At 46.7% G+C, this 21,436-nt stretch overlaps 1 protein-coding gene across 2 annotated transcripts in view; it reads left to right on the top strand.

Moving 5' to 3' along the window:
- The first annotated feature begins 9,879 nt into the window (after positions 1–9,879).
- The window catches only part of ELOVL6 (ELOVL fatty acid elongase 6), a 149,559-nt gene continuing 138,002 nt past the window's right edge, over positions 9,880–21,436 (top strand). The window contains exons 1-2 of one of the 2 annotated variants that reach the window (XM_073017540.1): positions 9,880–9,899; positions 10,372–10,492. In XM_073017540.1, coding sequence (XP_072873641.1) covers positions 10,404–10,492 — 89 coding nt within the window. In that variant the 5' untranslated portion in view covers positions 9,880–9,899; positions 10,372–10,403. Of the gene's footprint in view, positions 9,900–10,004; positions 10,219–10,371; positions 10,493–21,436 lie in introns of those variants that run through there. The other variant, XM_007999543.3, reaches the window with a different exon arrangement.

The following is a 21,436-nucleotide window of genomic DNA, read 5'->3' as shown; positions in this document are numbered from 1 at the left end:
ACTTGCCTCATCACAGGCTTTAACAAAGCAGCCCATAAGGCCGTAAATTTTGAAAAACTCCATGAACTCCCCCAAAGAGCCAATGAAAACCCTGCCGAATTTCTTTCCCGCCTTACAGAGGCCCTCCAAAAATATACCCTGTTGACCCCACCTGCCGGGAAGGAACTATTGTTCTTAATATCCATTTCATCTCTCAGTCTGCTCCTGACATATAGCACAAACTTAAAAAGATGGCCCTCAAACCTCACAACAAGGCCTCCTTAACTTGGCTTTCAAAGTCTTCAATAACAGGGATGAGCAGATTAAATTAGACAAGGCCCAAAGAGATCATGCTAAATACCAGCTTCTGGCAGCAGCTATCCATCAGCATAGCCATAGTACCCAAGGGCACAAAAAAACCTGATGGCAGTAACCCCCCGGGTCCTTGTATTTTTTATTTTTTTATTTTTATTTATTTATTTTTTTGAAACGGAGTCTTGCTCTGTCGCCCAGGCTGGAGTGCAGTGGTGCGATCTCGGCTCACTGCAAGCTCCACCTCCTGGGTTCTCGCCATTCTGCCTCAGCCTCCTGAGTAGCTGGGACTACAGGCACCCACCACCATGCCCAGCTAATATTTTGTATTTTCAATAGAGACGGGGTTTCACCGTGTTAGCCAAGACAGTCTTGATCTCCTGACCTCGTGATCTACCTGTCTCGGCCTCCTGAAGTGTTGGGATTACAGGCGTGAGCCACCACGCCCAGCCCCAGGCCTTGTTTTAAGTGCAGCAAAGAAGGTCACTGGGTCCGGGCATGTCCTAACCCAAGGACACCAAAAACTCCTTGCCCAGCTTGCCAACAGACTGGCCACTGTAAGTCTGATTGTCTTCTTAACAACCAGGCTAACAGACCAACTCCTCATAGCCCTGGCAAGGCAAAGAGTGAAAGATTGCTCACCCTCCTGCAGCTCCTTGGCCTGGCCACTGAAGACTGAGGGAGCCCAGGGCCCCCAGCTCCATCTGCCATCACTGCATCGTAGCACAGGCTAACTCTGCTAGTAGCAGGTAAGCCTATCTCCTTTTTAATTGATACCAGGGCCACCTACTCGACTTTGCCTGAATTTTCAGGACCCACTCATCCCTCCGTCTCTGTTGTGGGGGTTGATGGATTCGTCTCACATCTGCACGCCACTGAGGCCCTTACTTGTTCCTTGTTTAATACTATTTTAATACTATTTTTTCACACTCTTCCTTATCATGCCTCGTTGTCCCACCCCCATTCTAGGCCAATACCTTTTAGCTAAATTCAAAGCTTCCATCACTTTTTCCTGCCTCTCTCAACCAGAGTCCCTTCTGCTCCTCTCCGCTAGTCCAGCTCCTGACCCTTCTCCCCAGTACCTGCTTCCCTCCTCTCTCATTAACCCAGTGGTGTGGGATACCACCACCCCTTCTGTAGCTGCACACCATAACCCCAACAAAATCCAGTTAAAGGACCCCTCCAAATTTCCTAATGCTCTCCAATACCCCATCTCCCTAACCCATCAAAAGGGCCTCCAGCCCATTATAAACAAGCTCTACTCACACGGTCTTCTTAGACCAACACGTTCTCCATATAACACCCCCATCCTCCCCGTTAGAAAATCTGACAGCTTATACCAACTCATTCAGGACCTCTGAGTCATCAATAGGTTGTCCTTCCTATTCACCCCATAGTCCCTAACCCCTATACACTTCTCTCCCTCATCCTCTCCAACACCACCCGCTATATAGCAATTGATCTAAAGGATGCTTTCTTTACCGTTCCCTTACACCCTAATTCCCAAGACCTCTTCGCCTTCACCTGGACTGACCCTGACACTCTTCAGTCACAACAACTCACATGGACTGTCCTCCTTCAAGGCTTCAGGGACAGCCCTCACTTCTTTGGACAAGCTCTAGCCCAAGACCTCAGCTCCTTAAACCTTTCCTCCAGCTGCCTCCTCCAATATGTTGACGACCTCCTTCTTTGCAGCCCCTCCCTAGAAGACTCTCAAACTCACACCATCACCCTTCTAAACTTTCTTGCTAGCAAAGGATAGAGGGCCTCCCCTTCCAAAGCCCAATTATCCACTCCAACATTAATATACTTAGGAGTCCAACTCTCCCCTAGGGCCCGAGCCATGACACCAGCACGAGCAACCTTAATAAACAGCTTGCCTCCGCCTTCCTCAAAAAATGAAATTCTCTCTTTTTTAGGACTGGCAGGTTTCTTTAGAATATGGATTCCCAACTTTGCCCTCTTGGCTCGGCCCCTCTATGAAGCAGCCAAAAGTGCCTTCAATTAACCCCTAAGCCCCACACACAATGTATTTCCCGGTTTCCGTAAACTCCAAACCGCTCTCATCACTGCACCTGCCGTGTCCTTACCCGCCATCTCCCAACCCTTCGTTCTCTGTACTGCCAAAAACCAGGGAATAGCTCTCAGGGCCTTAGGGCAACAAAAGGGAAATCCTCCTCCCTTTGCCCCTGTGGCATACCTCTCTGACCAATTAGACAACACTGTCAAAGGGTGACCAACCTGTCTTGCAGCATTAGCAGCAGTGGCTGTTTTAGCTCTGGAAAGCAAAAAACTAACATTTGGCCAAAGCACCACCATCTACAGCCCTCATAACTTACAGGATCTCCTCTCCTCCCGGGCGTTAAGCTCCCTCTCTCCTTCCCGAATTCAGTCACTCCATGCCCTCTTTATCAAAAATCCCAAATTCAGCCTCACCAAAAGTGCCCCCCTCAACTCAGCATCCCTACTCCCCATATCCTCTCCCCCTTCTACTCATTCTTGCACTGATATTCTGGATCACCTGCAGCCACACTTCCCTAACATTTCCTCCAAACCTCTCACTAACCCAGATGACTAACTCTTCATAGATGGCTCCTATTCCAGAGCCCCCAGCTCTCCCAAAATTTCTGGGTTGCAGTAGTTACCTTAAACCATGTAATTGAGGCTAAACCCCTACCCCCAGGAACCTCCTCCCAGAAGGCAGAACTCATAGCTCTCACCAGAGCCCTAACCCTCTCCACAGACAAACGGGTCAACACATACACAGACTCCAAGTACACCGAACACATTCTTCATTCCCATGCTGCCATCTGGCAAGAGAGAGGATTCCTTACCGCCAAAGGAACCCCCGTTACTAATGGCCTCCTTATTTACCAACTCCTTCAGGCCACATGCCTCCCAGCCGAAGCAGCAGTCATACTCTGTTGAGGATATCAAACAGGATCAGATGAAATCTCAAGAGGAAATAAAAAGGCCAATGAGAGCAAAACAGGCCTCCCTTTCTTTTAACCCTGCCCCCATCCTCCTCATCACCCCAGCAGTCCAACCCAAACACTCTCCCACTGAAAAGCCTTCACTACTACAGCAAGGAGCCTCCCTTCAAGGGGAATGCATAATCAAAAATCAAAAGCTCATTCTTCCCCAAGAGCAACCCAAGAAAATTCTAACATCTCTTCACCAATCCTTCCGTATTGGTGCACACCCCCTGTACCTACTCCTTCGCCCTTGTTTCTCCTCCCCCCATCTAATCACCTCACTAAAGGACATAACCTCAAACTGTCATATATGCTCCATTACTTCCTCCCAAGGGGCCCTCCACCCTCTTCTCATCCCTACACATCACCTCAGAGGAACACTCCCAGGGGAGTACTGGTAAGTAGACTTCACACACATGCCTCCCATCAAAAAAAAAACTAAATATCTTCTTAACCTCATAGACACTTTTTCAGGTTGGGTAGAAGCATTTCCTACCCCTTCAGAAAAAGCTGCAGAAGTCTCTCAAATTCGTATAACAGAAATCATCCCTAGATTTGGTCTCCCTTGCTCCATACAATCAGATAATGGGCCTAACTTCGTCTCCCAAGTTACCCAACAAGTTTCTCAATCCCTTGGCATTCAGTAGTACCACCATGTCCCATACTGGCTCCAGTCATTCAGAAAAGTTGAAAGGGCAAATGGAATTCTCAAAATGCAGCTAACCAAACTCACACTTCAGGTCAAAAAACCTTGGACCTCCCTTGTACCCATAGCACTGGCTTATATTAAAGCCAGTCCAAAGGCCCCCTCCTTCCTCAGTCCATTTGAGCTAATGTATGGATGCCCTTTCCTCTTACAAAACAGACTCCCTCCTAACTGTCAATTAGGAGAGTACCTCCCAACACTCTCCCTCATCCATCATCTCCTCTGCGAACAAGCTGACCAGGCCCTCCCAAAATCTCACCAAGGCCCCACCGACCAGACACTCCTTCCAGGTGAGTATGTCTTTCTAAAAACCCTTACTCTAACGAGTCTCAAACCGAAGTGGGAAGACCCTTTGCAAGTCCTTCTCACTACTCCCACCACAGCCAAACTTTCAGGACACAACTCTTGGTACCATCTTTCCAGGTTAAAAAGGGCCCCTGCAGCTGATCCACCACTAACTGACCAGTTACTCCCTGCAAATACTCCAGCTCTCTTCTCAGACCAACTCGACTCCACCTAATGCCCATCCCAGAAGACCCCACTCTTCCCCCATGAACCATAACAGATAAGTTATCGCCCCTTACCAGTAAGTATCTAAACCCTTATTAATGGAAATCATCTATTATGCTGCCCTTACAGGAATCACCCTACTTACTCTACTCTTTACCATAGGAATATATACTGTTTCGTCTCCTGGGTGGGATTTCAAACAAAAAATTCTCAATATAACCTTTTGCCTCCTTAGAGAAGGTATAACAGCTACCAACAAATAGTTTGCCCCTCCTAAATGTCCTGTTTTTGCCCATCCTGCCGTTTCACCCTCTTCCTTCACTCCATCACAGAAAACATTTTGTAGTCCTACCCAGAACAGCCCACCCTCAAAGCATTCCTTAATTGGATCACCGATCTTATATTTCAAGGGGATTTACAGGAGTTCACTCCAGATGAAGCCAAATTCTTTACCTTTACACTTAACTCTCTGTCTGTTTACTCCTTCTTCCCTCCTCCTCACTACCGCTCCACCTTCAGCTCACCATTCAACAGGCACATACGATACTCCGTCAAACTAACCCTTCCCTGGCCAAGGCGTGCTTGTTCTGGGTACACCCCTCAGAAACCATATCAAAGGATGCCTTCCTAGTTCCCCTGAAAGACTGGGTTCTCACCAGTATAACCCTCCACCCCCACTACCAAAGTTTCAGAGGAGCAAATTCACTCAAAAGTTACAAACTCAATCTTAACACACATACTTCAGAACACAAGGTTATCTTAGGAGCACTTACCTCACACTCGGTACTCAGCCAACAAGCATCCCTATGCATAAAACGTGAATTTTCCTCAGGAGTCCTCCTACGTACCCTCTCCTCCAGCTTATGCAACTATACCCTAACACTCCCCTGACAGGTATCCAAAGAGTAACAGTAACAAATCCCACACAAATTCTCAAAATCTCCAGTCCCTCTCAGACCCAAGTCATGGGAAAAATATCAGCCTTTCCACTAGCCACCGCCCCCTCTCAGTTCGAAGCAGTCTGATGAAATAAACCCCCCTTCTCTATCAGCTATTAAAAGGCTGGGATGTTAGGGTCCACCCAACTGGACTGTTTCCCCCTCCCATAGACCTATGCCCCAAAGGCCAAAAGTAAACCCCCCTACCCCAAACCCTCCTGTAACTGTCTGACCAGAGGCCAGCTGTTCCAGGATGCCATCACGAAGTCTACCTTACACAACAGAACTGGCAAAAGGCCGGGCATGGTGGCTCACGCCTGTAATCCCAGCACTTTGGGAGGCCGAGACGGGCGGATCACGAGGTCAGGAGATCGAGACCATCCTGGCTAACACAGTGAAACCCCGACTCTACTAAAAATACAAAAAATTAGCCGGGCATGGTGGCGGGTGCCTGTAGTCCCAGCTACTCGGGAGGCTGAGGCAGGAGAATGGCGAGAACTCGGGAGGCGGAGCTTGCAGTGAGCCGAGATCGCGCCACTGCACTCCAGCCTGGGCGACAGAGCGAGACTCCGTCTCAAAACAAAAACAAAACAAAAAGAACTGGGAAGACAAAAGAATCTCCAGGAAGCAGTCAAACACCTGGCACAAAGAATCCCCCACTCTCCGGCCTTTTCTTCTTCCTTAACCCTGACCTAGATCGACGCCCTATAAAACCTTGCTATAATCTGTAAGTGGGGTTGCCTCCTCTGTTTTTGTTGAGAGGCAGCCCGGCAGGACTGACAATGAATCAACTTGACTTAACTTGGCTCTACTGGCCTCATTCCTTTCTCAGCTGTCCTTCCAATTATCCCTTAAACTATTATTTTCAGTGTTTTATTATAAACAGTGCTGAATATATTTGTGGGGGTTTTCTTTGTTGTTGTTGTCATTTTTTGAGATTCACTCTGTCATCCAGGCTGGAGTGCAGTGGTGCAATACAACTCACTCCAGCCTTGACCTCCCCAGGCTCAGGTGATCCTCCCACTTCAGCCTGCTGAGTAGCTGGGACTAAACACATTTGCCACCATGCTCAGCTAATGTTTTTTTTGTTTGTTTGTAGACACAGGTTTTCGCCATCTTGGCCAGGCTGGGCTTGAACTCCTGGGCTCCAGCAAACAGCCCACCTCGCCCTCCCAAAGTGCTGGGATTGCAGGTGTGAGCCACCATGCCAGCCCAATGCTGATTATCTTAGACATATATCTGGAGTGTTTTGGTGAATATATCCATAGCAGTGGATCTACTAGGAATTATCATGCTATTATTCGGTTCAACATTCTTTTATCCTCTTCCACTCCACTGCAGTTGAGAATAAAATCTACACACCTTATCTTGATTTACCTTTGGCCAAGGTCTGACCCCTGCCTGTCTCTTCAACCTGTTTCTTTCAATTACTCCTTAGTGATGGCCTGAAGCCACACCAGCCTTTTGTCCTCAATCTTGCAAACGTATTCTTTACCTAGGAGCCTTTGTACTTGCTCATTCTTCTTTGTAACACTTCTGCAAGAGGTGGTTGGCTCTTTGCCAGAGGGGTCTCAACTCAAAGTCCTTCTCCCTGAGGGCTTCATGGTTTAAATGAGCACTCTCAGGTCATGCTGTTAAATTGTAATCCTAGCATTTCATTCTCTAAGAAATTATTTTGTCTTCCCTTCTGGAATGTGAGCTCCAAGTGAGCAAGAGCCCTGTTTGTCTCATTTGTTAGTCCCAAGAGCTCAGATGAGTATGTACTAAAAATATATCTGGTACGCCAGGTGCAATGGCTCACGCCTGTAATCCTAGCAATTTGGGAGACTGAGGTGGGCAGATCACCTGACGCCAGGGATTCAAGATCGTCCTGGCCAACATGGTGAAACCTCACCTGTACTAAAAATACAAAAATTAGCCAGGCATGGTGGCGCATTCCTGTAATCCCAGCTACTTGGAAGGCTGAGGCAGGAGAATCGCTTGATCTCAAGAGGCTAAGGTTGCAGTGAGCCAAGATCGTGCCACTCCACTCCAGTCTGGGCGAAAGAGGGAGACTCCATCTCAAAACAAATGAACAAACAAACAAACAAAAAACAAAAACAAAATTCTGGTGAATTAATAGTGTGGATTTAAAATTGTGATATATGCTGGGTGCATATAGTCCTAGCTAGGCATCCAGAGAGGCTGAGATGGGCATTCCAGTCCAGGCTGGACAACATAACAAGGCCCCATCTCTAAAAAATAAATAAATAAAATTATCATATAGGCTGCCAAATTGCTTTCCATATAGAATCACCAGTTTTCAAATTCACAGACAGTGCCTGTTTGTTTTTGAGATAAGGTCTTGCTCTGTCACCCAAGCTGGACTGCAGTGGTGTGATCATGGCTCACTGCAGCCTTGACCTCCCAGGCTCAAGCCATCCTCCCACCTCAGCCTCCAGAGTAACTGGGATTACAGGCATGTGCCACCACACCTGGTAAATTTTTAATCTTTTGTAGACATTGGGTCTCACTGTGTTGCCCAGGCTGGTCTCCAGCAATCATCTCGCCTCAGCCACCCAAAGTGGATTTTCTGTCTTGATTCTTTTCTCACTTCCTACCATATTTCATTTATTTGATCAATCATTCACTTTCCAAATATTTATTGATTATTCACAGGCTCAGGCACTGTGCCAAAATCGTTCTCTCTCATCTGGCGACACCCATCTTCCCGCCCAATCTTGCCAAGAGTTTTGGCCTGGGCCTTACTTCAAAGTGATGTAGACTTGTACTGTAGAGGTCTCTAGAAAGAAAACCCTTGGCCAGGCATGGTGGCTCACGCCTGTAATCCTAGCACTTTGGGAGGCTGAGACAGGTGGATCACAGCCAGCCTGGCCAACATGGTGAAACCCCATCTCTACTAAAAATACAAAAATTAGTCGGGCATGGTGGTGCTTGCCTGTAATCCCAACTACTGGGAGACTGAGATAGGAGAATAGTTTGAACCCGGGAGGTGGAGGTTGCAGTGAGCCGAGAGTGCACCACTGCACTCCAGCCTGGGCAACAGGGCGAGACTCCTCCTTCTCAAAAAAAAAAAAAAAGAAAAGAAAAGAAAAAAGAAAGACAACCCTTAATGGGGGAGATGAGGACAGTCCCTACACAGAATCTTTGGTAGTGTCAATGTATACATTAATTTGCTAATCAACTAGGCTAGTCCTTTAATCTATATATTGTCCTGGATTTTAAAAATTCTTTCTTTACTTTCTCATTAGTCCTTCCTCTTTTTCTTTTTCTTTCTTTTTCTTTTCTTTTCTTTTTTTTTTTTTTTGAGACAGAGTTTACCTCTGTTGCCCAGGCTGGAGTGCAGTGGCACAATTTTGGCTCGCTGCAACTTCCGCCTCCTGGGTTCAAGCAATTCTCCTGCCTAAGCCTCCCGGGTAGCTGGGATTACAGGTGCCCGCCACCACGGCCGCCTTATTTTTATATTTTTAGTAGAGATGGAGTTTCACCATATTGGCCAGGAATGGTTTCAAACTCCTGACCCCAGGTGATCCGCTTGCCTCGGCCTCCCAAAGTGCTGGGATTACCAGCCACCACTGCAGCTGGTCTCTTCCTCCTTCTTTAAAAACTTTTCTCCCAGTTCCCACTTTTCGTGGGTTAGAGGCATCTAAATTGAATGAAAGTACTCTTTTTGGACTACTGGGGAGGTGGGGGGATGTTCTCAGAAAGGAAATTTTCTTTCTGGTCCTAATACCCACCTACTTTTTAAAAGCAGGTTTCCTTATTATTTTGTAAAGTTTACAATTACATCATTAGATACCTCCATCCTCCATGTCTCAGATTTCGTTTTTCCAAACTTTTGGGAGAAATGAGTGGAGGGATGGATGGAGTAGAAAATAGTTTTTCCCTTTGGAGGCTGAGGGCTCAGTAGGGGTCAACAGTACATTCAGCCCTCTCCTCACATACTCTGTTCTACCTACAAGTACAGCAAGTAAAGCCAAATTTCTCGTGCATGCAAACAAAGTTTTTGCATTTGGCCAGTCGGTCCAGTTCTCCTGTCATTTTCCTTCCCCACTCTGCCTCTGTTCATTAATCCCCCCTTCTCGGTACCTAAACCGTCCACCTAACCCGTCTCCCAGCCCTTTCTTCCACTTCCGGCTACTAGCCTCTCTCGCCTACCCACTATTCTTGCACTCAGCATCCCCTGTCTGCACGAGATTAAGGAGCTCTGCCGTCCGCAGGGCCTGGGTTAGCGTGAATCAAAGCCAGAGCTCCCGGGTGGGGGTAGGGGTGGGGGTGGTCCCAGAGGTAGGGCGAGGAGGTGGGAAGCGCATTCCCTTCACTGGTGATCTCAATGCAAATTTGCCCGGAGTTCTCTTGCAAGAGAGCTGGCAGGTTTTACTATTTCCCAATCGTTTACTCGCCAAGCTCTCGGGTCCACGCGCCGCGGGGCTGCGCCCTGCTCGCCGAAACTTCATTCAAAGCAAGGCGGTCCACGAGGTTGGGCTTGGGGGATCTGGATGACCTCCAGGCCACTTCCTCTCTCTCTGAGCCCTTCCCCCACTCCTCCAACCACCTTCGCCGTAAACAAAACTGTCCCCCAGGGCGGAGAGAGGTCGCGCTCTTTCGAACACTCCCTCGCCAAGGGTTAATTTTTCCGATCGCACGAGGGGGAGGAGATTTCCCTGTAGACGAGTAAAAAGGGTGATGGACAAACGTGCGGGCACTAAGACCGCAAGGCATTCATTTCCTCCTACGGTGGATGCGGACGCCGGGAGGAGGAGAGCCCCAGAGAGAGGAGCTGGGAGCGGAGGCGCAGGCAATGCTCAGCCCTGGATGTAGCTGAGAGGCTGGGAGAGAGACGACCGCTGGAGACCGAGCGGCGTGGGGAAGACCTAGGGGGGTGGGTGGGGGAAGCAGATAGGAGAGCACTCGAAATCAAGCGCTTTACAGATTATTTTATTTTGTATAGAGAACACGTAGCGACTCCGAAGATCAGCCCCAATGAACATGTCAGTGTTGACTTTACAAGAATATGAATTCGAAAAGCAGTTCAACGAGAATGAAGCCATCCAATGGATGCAGGAAAACTGGTACGTGATGCTTTCGCCTGATACTGTTCCCGGGAGCCCTGTGCGTCTTCCCGGAGTGCCTTAATGTCGGTATTCCCTGCCTGGGCGTGAATGGAGCGATGAATCGCGGGCAGCCAGCCGATCGCTGAGTTCTCCGGTCTCCCGGGTGCAGGAGACGCTGGGGGTGCACGAAGCGCGCGGTCTGTGGGTGCCCCTGTGTGAACCGCGGCCACACAGGCATCTTTTATATAGATTATATAACACAGAACATATATGTGTGCATAGAGTGATGTCTGCGCGACAGGGAAGGCGGGAGAGATGCCACAGTCCAGATCGCCTACCTGTGCTACCTCCCCCCACCCCCCCGGTTTTCATCTAGATTTGGGTTTTCTCGCTTGGCCTCCCGCAACGGGAGTGTGAAAGGCAGTGGAGGGAGGACCTTGTCTCCTGTTCCCTTTAACCCTCTCCCACCCGCCGCCCTTGGCCTTGGTCCTCGCTGCCTCCCCATCCCTCGTGTCCTTCCTTTCTCCTTGCAGCGCTCCTACTTCACTGTTCTCCTCTGTCTGCTGCTCTTCAGCCGGATGCCCCCTTTCTAGTACCCCTTTCCCCACGCGGATCCCTTTCCGGTTTCATAGAGAGACCGGGTGGGAGGGAGGGGAGGAGGGGACAATGAAAACAGTAATAAATGAATGAACCCGAGCGAGTGGAGCCACGCCATTATTAAGTTTCTGTTTTACGGAAACGCCTTTTGGACACACTCACTTCTAATTCTGTGCGTAGCTGCTGATTGGAGTTCAGGCACACAGATTAAAAGCCCCATCGGTCTGCAGAGTCCTTAGGGGCTCTTCCCTAGAAAACTAATAATCAGGGAAAACACCTTTCTTGTTTACTGAAGTCCCTCCGCCAGACCTTTTGAAAAATCCCTGTGTGGGAGGCGATCCAGTGTCACCTTGCAATATTTAACGGAGGAGGGTGTGCTCATCTCTTTTCTTGTAGACAGGGTTGTGGCAGAGGTATTCCCCTCCTCCCCTTAACTTCGGGTCTGGCGATCTGTAAAGTGCAAGCCCAACGCACCCCGGAGCTAGGCAAGGGGCCGGCAGCCCGGGGGATCGCTTGACTGGGGAGGGTCGGGCCGCAGGGTCTCCCGGGTGCCGGGGGATTCCGCCCGCCGCGTGCGCGAGCGCGCGTGCTCCGCGCCCTCCCGCCTGCCCTCTTCAATGGGAAACTAGAAATGCCGGCGCGCCTGGGGCCGGGTCAGGTTGATGCCGTAGGAGCCGGTTCCACGGGGCCGCAGCCGCGAAAAAGGGGTTTCAACTTCCTGCCCTCCAGCCCCCTGGAGTCGCCCGCCAGTGTTGGGAGGCCCGGCCGCCGCTCCCTTCTCCTCCCGCCCAGCCGAAGCGCGCCCGCTCCCAGCTTCCCGAGGGTTGGTCCGGGCCCCAATGGCCATTTGCGGCGGCTGCCGGGCGGAGCCCGCCCCCTGGGCCGCGCGCACCGGCGGGGCAGGCCTGCTTGGGGTGAGCTGCGGCGTGGCTGGTGGCGGCGGTGCGCCAGGGGCCCAAGGGCCGCGTCTGGCCCGAGCCGGAGCCTAAGAGGCGGGGACGCGGGCCGCTCGGAAGGACTGGAAGTGCGGCAGCCACATGGGCACGGGGCTGGTGCCCTCCTGGGCCGCTGAGGCCAGGGGGTGCAGGGGTGGGTCCGGAAGGAGATTGGACACCGCGGTTCCAGCCTGCAGATAGGCCTCAGCGTTTCGGGGCAACCGAGGCCCCTCGAGCCCCACCGTCCGGGGTCCTTCTCTGGATGCACTTCCTCCTCCCGCTTAGGGGGTGGCGCTGGAGGCGGGGAGGGGGCGGTGGCCCGAGCCGGCCGGCGCCGGAACCGCGCTGCTGGCTAGCCCCGGGCCCGGGTCTTTTGCGCAGCTGTTTGTCATATCCTCTAGCCGCCCTGTTCGGACCCACAGTCCTCCGGCATTAGCTTGTGTGCTCTGCATTTGCTTCTGTGCCGAATCTCTGACTTGCCGCATCCCCTTTTAACCTGTTCTTCCGGAGTCCGCTTTCCCTCGCTTTGCCGGCTGACCCCATTCAATGTACGCCCGCCATTCCTAGCCCCACCGCAGTCGATACTGCCTCTTATTTACTTGTTGCTTTTTCTCTGAGGCCGCTTCCCAGACCTGCTCCTGGTACCATTTCCCGCCTCTTCTTTCCATTCACTCAGTATTGAGTCAGACAGGTCTTAGCCCTCGTGGGACCGAAAATGACAAAAATGTGCTAACGTATCTGCTCCTGTTAGGCTCTGACCACTGGTTCCTCCTAGTTCTTTATCTGTACCTTTTTTCTGGCAATATCCTTTACCGGCTTTTGTTTATATACATGGATATTAACTTACAGACCATCAGCTATTCAGGGTATGGTTCTTGTCTGACCCCCCCCCCCCCCCCCCGCTTGATTCTGCAAAGCACCTAGCAGAGTGCTTTGCATAAGGCACATTCTTGAGAAAATGTCCAGTGAGTTGAAATGGTGATTGGTGCCCATTTTATTGCCAGCACTAGTCTTTAATACCCGAAGGTTAACATGCTTGAACTTGCATATCGTGGCAAAGTCACATCTTGGGATTTTTCCCTTCTTGGCTTCTGCTTTCTGTTGATTTTATGTTCTTAGATTGCTTATTGCAGTCAGATAACCCTGCTGGCTGTTACCTCTTACTTGCAACTCTTCCTGACCCTAATTGTCTTACTTTCATGTTTTTTTAATCCCAGATTTTGTGCATTTCTCCTAATATCCCAGGGTGCCCAATTTTATAATTCTCCCTCCCCAGAAACTGTACAGCCAAAAAGTCTTTAAACACTTTTTAAAATTTAATTTTATTAGCCGGGCGTGGTGGCTCGTGCCTGTAATCCCAGCCCTTTGGGAGGCTGAGGTGGGTGGATCACCTGATGACAGGGGTTCGAGACCAGCCAGGCCAATATGGTGAAACCCCATCTCTACTAAAAATACAAAAAATTAGCCAGGCCACGGTGGCTCACGCCTGTACTCCCAGCACTTTGGGAGGCCGAGGCGGGCGGATCACGAGGTCAGGAGATCGACACCATCCTGGCTAACATGGTGAAATCGCGTCTCTACTAAAAAATACAAAAAAATTAGCCGGGCGTGGTGACAGGGGCCTGTAGTCCCAGCTACTCTGGAGGCTGGGGCAGGAGAATGGCGTGAATCTGGGAGGTGGAGTTTACAGTGAGCTGAGATCGCGCCACTGCACTCCAGCCTGGGCTACAGGGCAAAACTCCATCTCCAAAAAAAAAAAATTAAGCGGGTGTGATGGCTGGTGCCTGTAATCCCAGCTACTCGGGAGGTTGAGGCAGGAGAATTGCTTGAACCCGGGAGGTTCAAATTGAAACTCATTTATAGTTTTAGTTTTTATTTTTAATAAAATCCAGCTAATGCAGAAAAAGTGTCGAACCAGATTTTCTTTTCATTCCCTTTTTAACAGGAGAAGGGAACTTTATAACTAAGGCTTAGACCCTCTTGAGGAGAGAGAAACTTGAGGAAACCACAAAATCTTACCTTTTTCAGACTCATTAACTTAAAATGGTTTGAAATAGTTTCTGGAGGAAAAACATGATACAGTGAAGCTTCTACTTTGTCTTTTGAGAATTTGTGGTTGTCCTTACAAATCTCTTCTTAGTATCAAGCAAAACTTGTTAATTTAGAAAATTAAAACATCTCCCTCAAAAGTGAGCTACATTGGCTTTTGAAGAATTGTGAGAAGGGCCAGGAGTAGTGTTTTACCAGTATGCTGTCTTTGCTAACTAGCATCATTTAAGAGGACCTAAAATAAGAATACTTTGTTAAACATACCCTATAATCCATACTTACTAATCATAGCACAAATTAATGGAAACATACCGTGTAATCCATACTTACTAACCATAGCACGTATTAATGGAATGGGGGCCCACTTTCAGAGTAGCATTTGTGTAAACACTAAAGGGTTCAACTGAGGCTAGTTTTCAAGTTTATTGCTGCTTTAATGAATGATTAACCTCATACTCATTGGCCTAGCCATGAAAGTAAATACTGCAGACTTTTTTACTTTGCTAGCAAATAGTTTCATATATAATAGGTTAGAATAGCAATTGAAATGCAAAGTAATAAGTATATTCCCTTGTAGAATCATTCTGGGCCTCATCTTGAAACTACATGTCCAGTGAAAAATATCCTGTCTGGTTATATTACCTGGTCAATCAGAGTTTATTACCTGAGGTAGAGGAAAATGCCTGCTCATAGGTCCAAATAGGAGTTTTGAATTCTAATTTTACACTGAAAAGTCCTTGTGATTTTACAACATTTAAATAGAGACATTTTGCTCTTTTATGAGATGTCTGGCCTTTACCTGTTTTTCTCACTAAGAGCTGACTTAAGTTAGAAGTGCTGCTAGCCAGGGAGCAAAATCACCTGGTGATTGGTAAGGCGACATAAAATTCATTGAGTGAGAAGGGAAGCTGGGCTCTCTCTGCCTTCTGTTTCAGCAGCCTGCCAGGTTTGTGCTAACAGCAGTGGATGCTAGTTGCTCCAGTTGTAATTGTCTAGCCAATGATGATTATCTTCTGATGTCGGCTGACACGGTGCTCACCAATAGGAAAGCAGGAGGCCTGTGCTGACTGCTGTAACATTATGTATGTGAGGTGACGTCTTCAAAGGGCTTGCCTAGAACCTCATGAAACCCTCCCCCTCTCCTGGCATTCTCCACACATCCAGCCTTTCAAAGCCTTGTATATTTCTCTGACTTTTCTCCCTACTCACTCCCTTGGTGGTGTAAAAGGGTTTACTTGTTTTAACATTTTGTATTCTGTATTGTAGAGTCTATAAGATAGTGTAGGAATTTTAAGAATTAAATGCTGTTCAGCTGAGGAAACCTTTTTATTCACAAATTTATTTTTACCAAAGGAAAAAAATGAAGTGAAACTTCTATTTTATTTTATTTTATTTTATTTTTGAGACAGGGTCTCACTCCGTTGCCCAGGCTGGAGTGCTGTGGTGCAGTCTCGGTTCACTGTAACCTCTGCCTCCGGGTTCAAGTGATTCTCATGTCTCAGCCTCCCAAGCAGCTGGGATTACAGTTGCCTGCCACGACACCAAGCTAATTTTTGTATTTTTAGTAGAGATGGGAATTCACCATGTTGGTCAGGCTGGTCTCAACCTCCTGACCTCAAGTGATCTGCCCACTGCGGCCTCCGAAAGCGCTGAGATTACAGGCATGAGCCACCACAACCGGCCATGAAACATTTTAAAAGGAATTGTACATCTGTATCTTTTTTGTAGGTGAAGTTTGGATATTACCACGATGTACAATTTCATGATTAAAGAACATAAAAAGCACTAAAAACCCGTGTTAGCATTTAACTCAAATATAGCAGCATAAAAAATATAGCAACATCATGTTAATGAAACTGTTCAAATGCAGACATAGTATTTGGCTGGTTTTCCTTTAGTCAGGATTGCTTTGAATTGCTTCCTGAAGTCTTCCTTGCAACCTTCTACATGCATTTGTAAGAAAAATGGCTGGAAAACAGTGCATCTGTGACCATGGAACAGAGTAGGCCAGAGTTTCATTTCATCATTAACATTGTAGCAACAAATTTGGTCAGCTCTGTAGTAATGTAATGTGTCTATGTTGTACCCATGTCACTTGCTGTTTATTTTGAGGTATCACAGTTCATATTGATTTAGGATTAAAAATTGTGTGAGGATCATAACATGACATTCAATAATTTTTAGAAAGCACTGGGATGTAGGCATATGTACTAGGTTAAGAGTGAGAAGAATGAGAAAATATATAGAGAAAAAACATGATCTCTGTGGGGTCCTAGAAAATAAAGTTGTGCTGGAGCTTTGATCTGAACTTCCATGTATCTTTTAATAAATTATAAATATTCATGCAATTCTTGTTTAGGATTCCAAAGGATGAAAGCCAGCTTAATGCAAAATATTTTATGATTATATTATCCATCTGTGTATTTGTACTAGTTATAATTAGTGGTTAAAATTTTTGTGTGAAGTCTTTTTCACATTAGAAGTAAAATTTTGTGATCTTCAGAGGATTGCCTGTTGCCTTGTTGTTTGAGGATGATTCTAAATGTGTCAAAGTGTATAACATTGGACCTTAATGAAACTTTTCAAATGCAGACATAGTATTGGACTGTTGTTTTTCCTTTAGTGAGGATTGCTTTAAATTGCTTTGTGAAATCTTCCTTGTAACCTTCTGCATGCATTTGTAAGAAAAATGGCTGGAAACTTCAAAGTCAACTTATTCCATATCTAAGAGTTGCCTTATATACTTCCTTGAAAGCAGAATCTTTTTCTTTTTTTCTTTTTTTTTGAGACGGAGTTTCGCCCTTGTTGCCCAGGCTGGAGTGTAATTGTTCCATCTCAGCTTACTGCAACCCCTGCCTCCCAGGTTCAAGTGATTCTCCTACCTCAACCTCCTTAGTAGCTGGGTTTACAGGCATGCGCCACTACGCCTGGCCAATTTGTTTTTGTATTTAGTAGAAACGGGTTTTCACCATGTTAGTCAGGCTGGTCTCGAACTCCTGATCTCAGGTGATCCACCTACCTCGGCCTCCCAAAGTGCTGAGATTACAGGTGTGAGCCACTGTTCCCGACCGGAAGAATCTCTCAACTTAGATAGTGGAAGAGTTATGAGGGGGATGGAGGCTTTGAAATACTTAGGGGGATATATAATAACCATTTAATCAGTTTTCTTTTTTTTTTTTTTTTGAGCCTGGTCTTGGATCACTGCCACCTCTGCTTCCCGGGTTCAAGCACCAGCCTCCTGAGTAGCTGGGATTACAGGCGCCCAGCCCCCCATCTAATCAGTCTTTAGACAACAAAGTAAAATGAGTGTGGCACCATTCTGGCAATTCAGGAATTTATCTTTGCTTAAGCAATCTGAAATATTTCAGGTCCAAGTATTTTATTTTCTGAAATGAGTTAACCCAATATTGTCTTAATGATTAACTTAATTTTTCACATATGGACACAAGTGAGCCAAACTGTCCTTTATTAATAGGAACCAGACATCATTCCACAAAATTTGCCCCAGCCCTCCCTTTACTCTTTTTTTTTTTTTTTTTTTTTTTTTGAGACGGAGTCTTGCTCTGTCGCCCGGGTTGGAGTGCAGTGGCCGGATCTCAGCTCACTGCAAGCTCCGCCTCCCGGGTTTACGCCATTCTCCTGCCTCAGCCTCCCGAGTAGCGGGGACTACAGGCGCCCGCCACCTCGCCCGGCTAGTTTTTTTTGTGTTTTTAGTAGAGACGGGGTTTCACTGTGTTAGCCAGGATGGTCTCGATCTCCTGACCTTGTGATCCGCCCGTCTCGGCCTCCCAAAGTGCTGGGATTACAGGCTGGAGCCACCGCGCCCGGCCCCTCCCTTTACTCTTTATGTAGCTCACATCCACCCACTCCCATTTACTTTTCATTTGTCTTTTTCAGGAGAGTTTAGGGAAAATTACCTGTACCACATATGTCGTTTCTGTTGATAATACTAGGTAATCTGAGTGAAACTATAACTTGGCTTTACTGTAATGTTAAAACTCATAACTTCATTCCTTTATCCAGATTCTGATTGTACGTGTATTCAGGCAGGTACAAATGTTGGCATAGTTATTCAGGTTTCCGAGAACTTTAACAAAACCCAGCACCTCTAATTATATTTACCCTCCAATAATTTATTTTAGAGATAAATGAGTCCTTTTTTAAAAAGTATTGTATAGGTCGGGCATGGTGGCTCACACCTATAAGCCCAGCACTTTGGGAGGCCGAGGCAGGCAGATCACTTGAGGTCAGGAGTTAGAGACTAGCCTGGTCAACACAGCGAAACCCTGTCTCTACAAAAAATACAAAAATTAGCTGGGCATGGTGGTGCGCACCTATAGTCCCAGCTACTCTGGATGCTGAGACACAAGAATGGCATAACCCGGAGGCAGAGGTTGCAGTGAGCTGAGATTATCCCACTGCACTGCAGCCTGGGCAACAGAGTGAAACTGTGTCTCAAAAAAAAAAAAAAAAAAAAAAAAAAGTTAAAAAAAAAAATAGTGGCGGGGCATGGTGGCTTATACTTGTAATCCCAGCACTTTGGGAGGCTGAGGTGGGTGGATCACTTGAGGTCAGGAGTTCGAGACCAGCCTGGCCAAAATAGTGAAACCCCATTTCTTCTAAAATTACAAAAATTAGCCAGGCGTGGTGATGGGCATCTGTAATCCCAGCTACTCCAGAGGCTGAGGCAGGATAATCGCTTGAACCTGGGAGGCAGAGCTTCCAGTGAGCCAAGATTGCGCCATTGCACTCTAGCCTGGGCGACAGAATGAGACTCCATCTCAAAACAAAACAAAGTATTGTCCAAGAGTAAAGAATATGAATTTGTAATTTTAAGTTGGTTGTGCAAGAGTTATCCCAAAGCTTGGGACCATGTCAGTCATCTAAGTTCAAGCCTAGACATTTATCATGATTCCTTTACATATTGAGTGTTCACGACTTTTAGTTTTAAGGTTCCTATTACTAGGAAACGCTTTGCTGAGTTAGTTGCCCACTGTGAACTTAGTGAGATTTAACTTTAAGCCTTTACTTTGTACAAAAAAAAAGTATGGGAGAAGAAAGACTTACACTTACCTTTGCTGAGATAAGATAAATTTGCTGAGATAAATTAGACATGCTGATTAGAAGTAGTTTTGCTAGAAAATCACTCTTAGTTTTGTAATACTTTTATTTACAGGGATTCATATTTCAGGTTTTTTTTCTTGCTAAAATTTTATGGAAGAGTTCCTAGTTATGATATAAGGAAAGTTTTATTGATAAAATATATTTTGGGGAGGGAGATCTACGTCCTCAAAACACATATCAGGTTTATAATCTTATTTTAAGTGAAACAAGTATAACTCCATTTTCTTCTTCTCTCTCTCTCTCACTCTTTTTTTTTTTTGAGACAGAGTCTTGCTGTGTCTCCCAGTCTGAGTGCAGTGGCATGATCTCGGCTGTCAGCTCACTGCAACCCCCACCTCCCGGGTTCAAGCGATTCTCCTGCCTCAGCCTCCCGAGTAGCTGGGATTACAGGCACCTGCCGCCACACGTGCATAATTTTTGTATTTTTAGTAGAGACAGGGTTTCACCATGTTGGCCAGGCTGGTCTTGAACTCCTGGCCTCGAGTGATCTGCCCGCCTCGGCCTCCCAAAGTGCTGAGATTGCAGGTATGAGCCAGTGCATCTAGCCTCTCTCTCTCTTTTTTAAATAGAAACAGGGTCTTGCTTGTCACCCGGGCTGGAGTGCAGTGGCACAATCATACTGCACTGTAATCTCAAACTCCACTTCTGGGTCCAAGCGATCTTCTTGCCTCAGCCTCCCAAGTAGCTGGGATTACAGGCATGCATCATCTCGTCTGACTAATTTTTTTATTGTATTGTAGAGATGGGGGTCTTGTGCTATGTTGCCCAGGCTGGTTTTGAACTGTTGGCCTCAAGTGGTTCTCCCAGCTCAGCCTCCTAAAGTGCTAGGATTACAGGTGTAAACCACCACACCTAGATAGCAGGGTAGATTTTCTTCATTCTGGAGCAGTGATACTAACAGTTAATACATGGTTACCTGATTGCAGGCATTCTTTTACAATGTTTTGCATACTTTTTTTTTTTTTTTTTTTTGAGATGGAGCTTGTTGCCCAGGCTGGAGTGCAATGGCTCACCGCAACCTCTGCCTCCCAGGTTCAAGCAATTCTCCTGCCTCAGCCTCCCAAGTAGCTGGGATTACAGGCATGCGCCACCACGCCTGGCTAATTTTTTTGGTATTTTTAGTAGAGACGGGATTTCTTCCATGTTGGTCAGGCTGGTCTCGATCTCCTGATCTCAGGTGATCCACCCATCTTGGCTTCCCAAAGTGCTGGGATTGTAGGCATGAGCCACTGTGCCCAGCCAATGTTTATGTACTTTAACTGTTAAACCCTTGCAGCCACCCTTTATGATCTTTTGCACAATGGACAACTCAGGAAAGGGAGTTGGGATTTGCATGTAGGAATCAGAAAAGGAAAACTGGGTTCCAGACTTGAATGAGGCTTGGATGGGTGGTGTGACGATGAGGGGTGTGTCACAAGGCCCCAATCATCCTCTTATTTGAATATTAATACAATATTCAATCAGAAAAACAATGCACTTGAAAACTTGCCTACACTGAAAACATGTCAGGTGTCTATAGTTTTAGTCAATGATCTCACAAATGTGTCTTTTGTTAATAATTTTCACTAGGTGGATCCTGAATACTTAAGGCCAGAATAACTGCAGAAAACCCCCATTAGCTTCACTGGCTATGACATTAAACTGAGAATTATTATTTTCTGAAGATCATTTGTTCAGTATCTATCAACACTTTTTATAATTGCAGAAAGCCATGACACCTTTAATGATGCTTCTGTCATAAACTATGTCACAATTCATGTAAAACAAACTGTGGCACACAGATTTGGAACAGCTTTTTAAAGCTTTGGCCTATAAAATATTTTCTGTCTGCTCTGTGATATTAACTTGTTGCACTCAGCTTGGTTCTAGACCCTAGGAATTTGTGTTTCCACCTGATCTGCAGCCAGACTTTCCTCCCGGCAGGTTTTAGTGTAGCCACTTGTAAATAGCCACCCACTGTTGACAGTAAAATAAAAATGTGTGGGTTGGGGATATCCCTATTCTTGGAGGTCAGCTCCTACAGTGTGAAAAATCACAGAATACCTTTTGTCTCATTTTATTAGCTTTAAATTCTTTTCCTGATTCTAAGATAAGAAATAGTTATAGGAAAAGAAATGAAATGAAAACATTAAGAAGTATAAAGATGACAGAAAGAAAACACCTTTAATTCTTTTCCAGAGGCAGCCAGTGTTACTTTGCCCCATTTCCTTCAGCCTTGTTCAGGTCTTTTAGTATGCCTTAGATCATTCAGTACCTA

This window comes from Chlorocebus sabaeus, chromosome 7 (assembly GCF_047675955.1).
Source record: "Chlorocebus sabaeus isolate Y175 chromosome 7, mChlSab1.0.hap1, whole genome shotgun sequence".
Classification (NCBI taxonomy): domain Eukaryota; kingdom Metazoa; phylum Chordata; class Mammalia; order Primates; family Cercopithecidae; genus Chlorocebus; species Chlorocebus sabaeus.
This window is presented reverse-complemented; position numbering and strand designations above follow the sequence as displayed.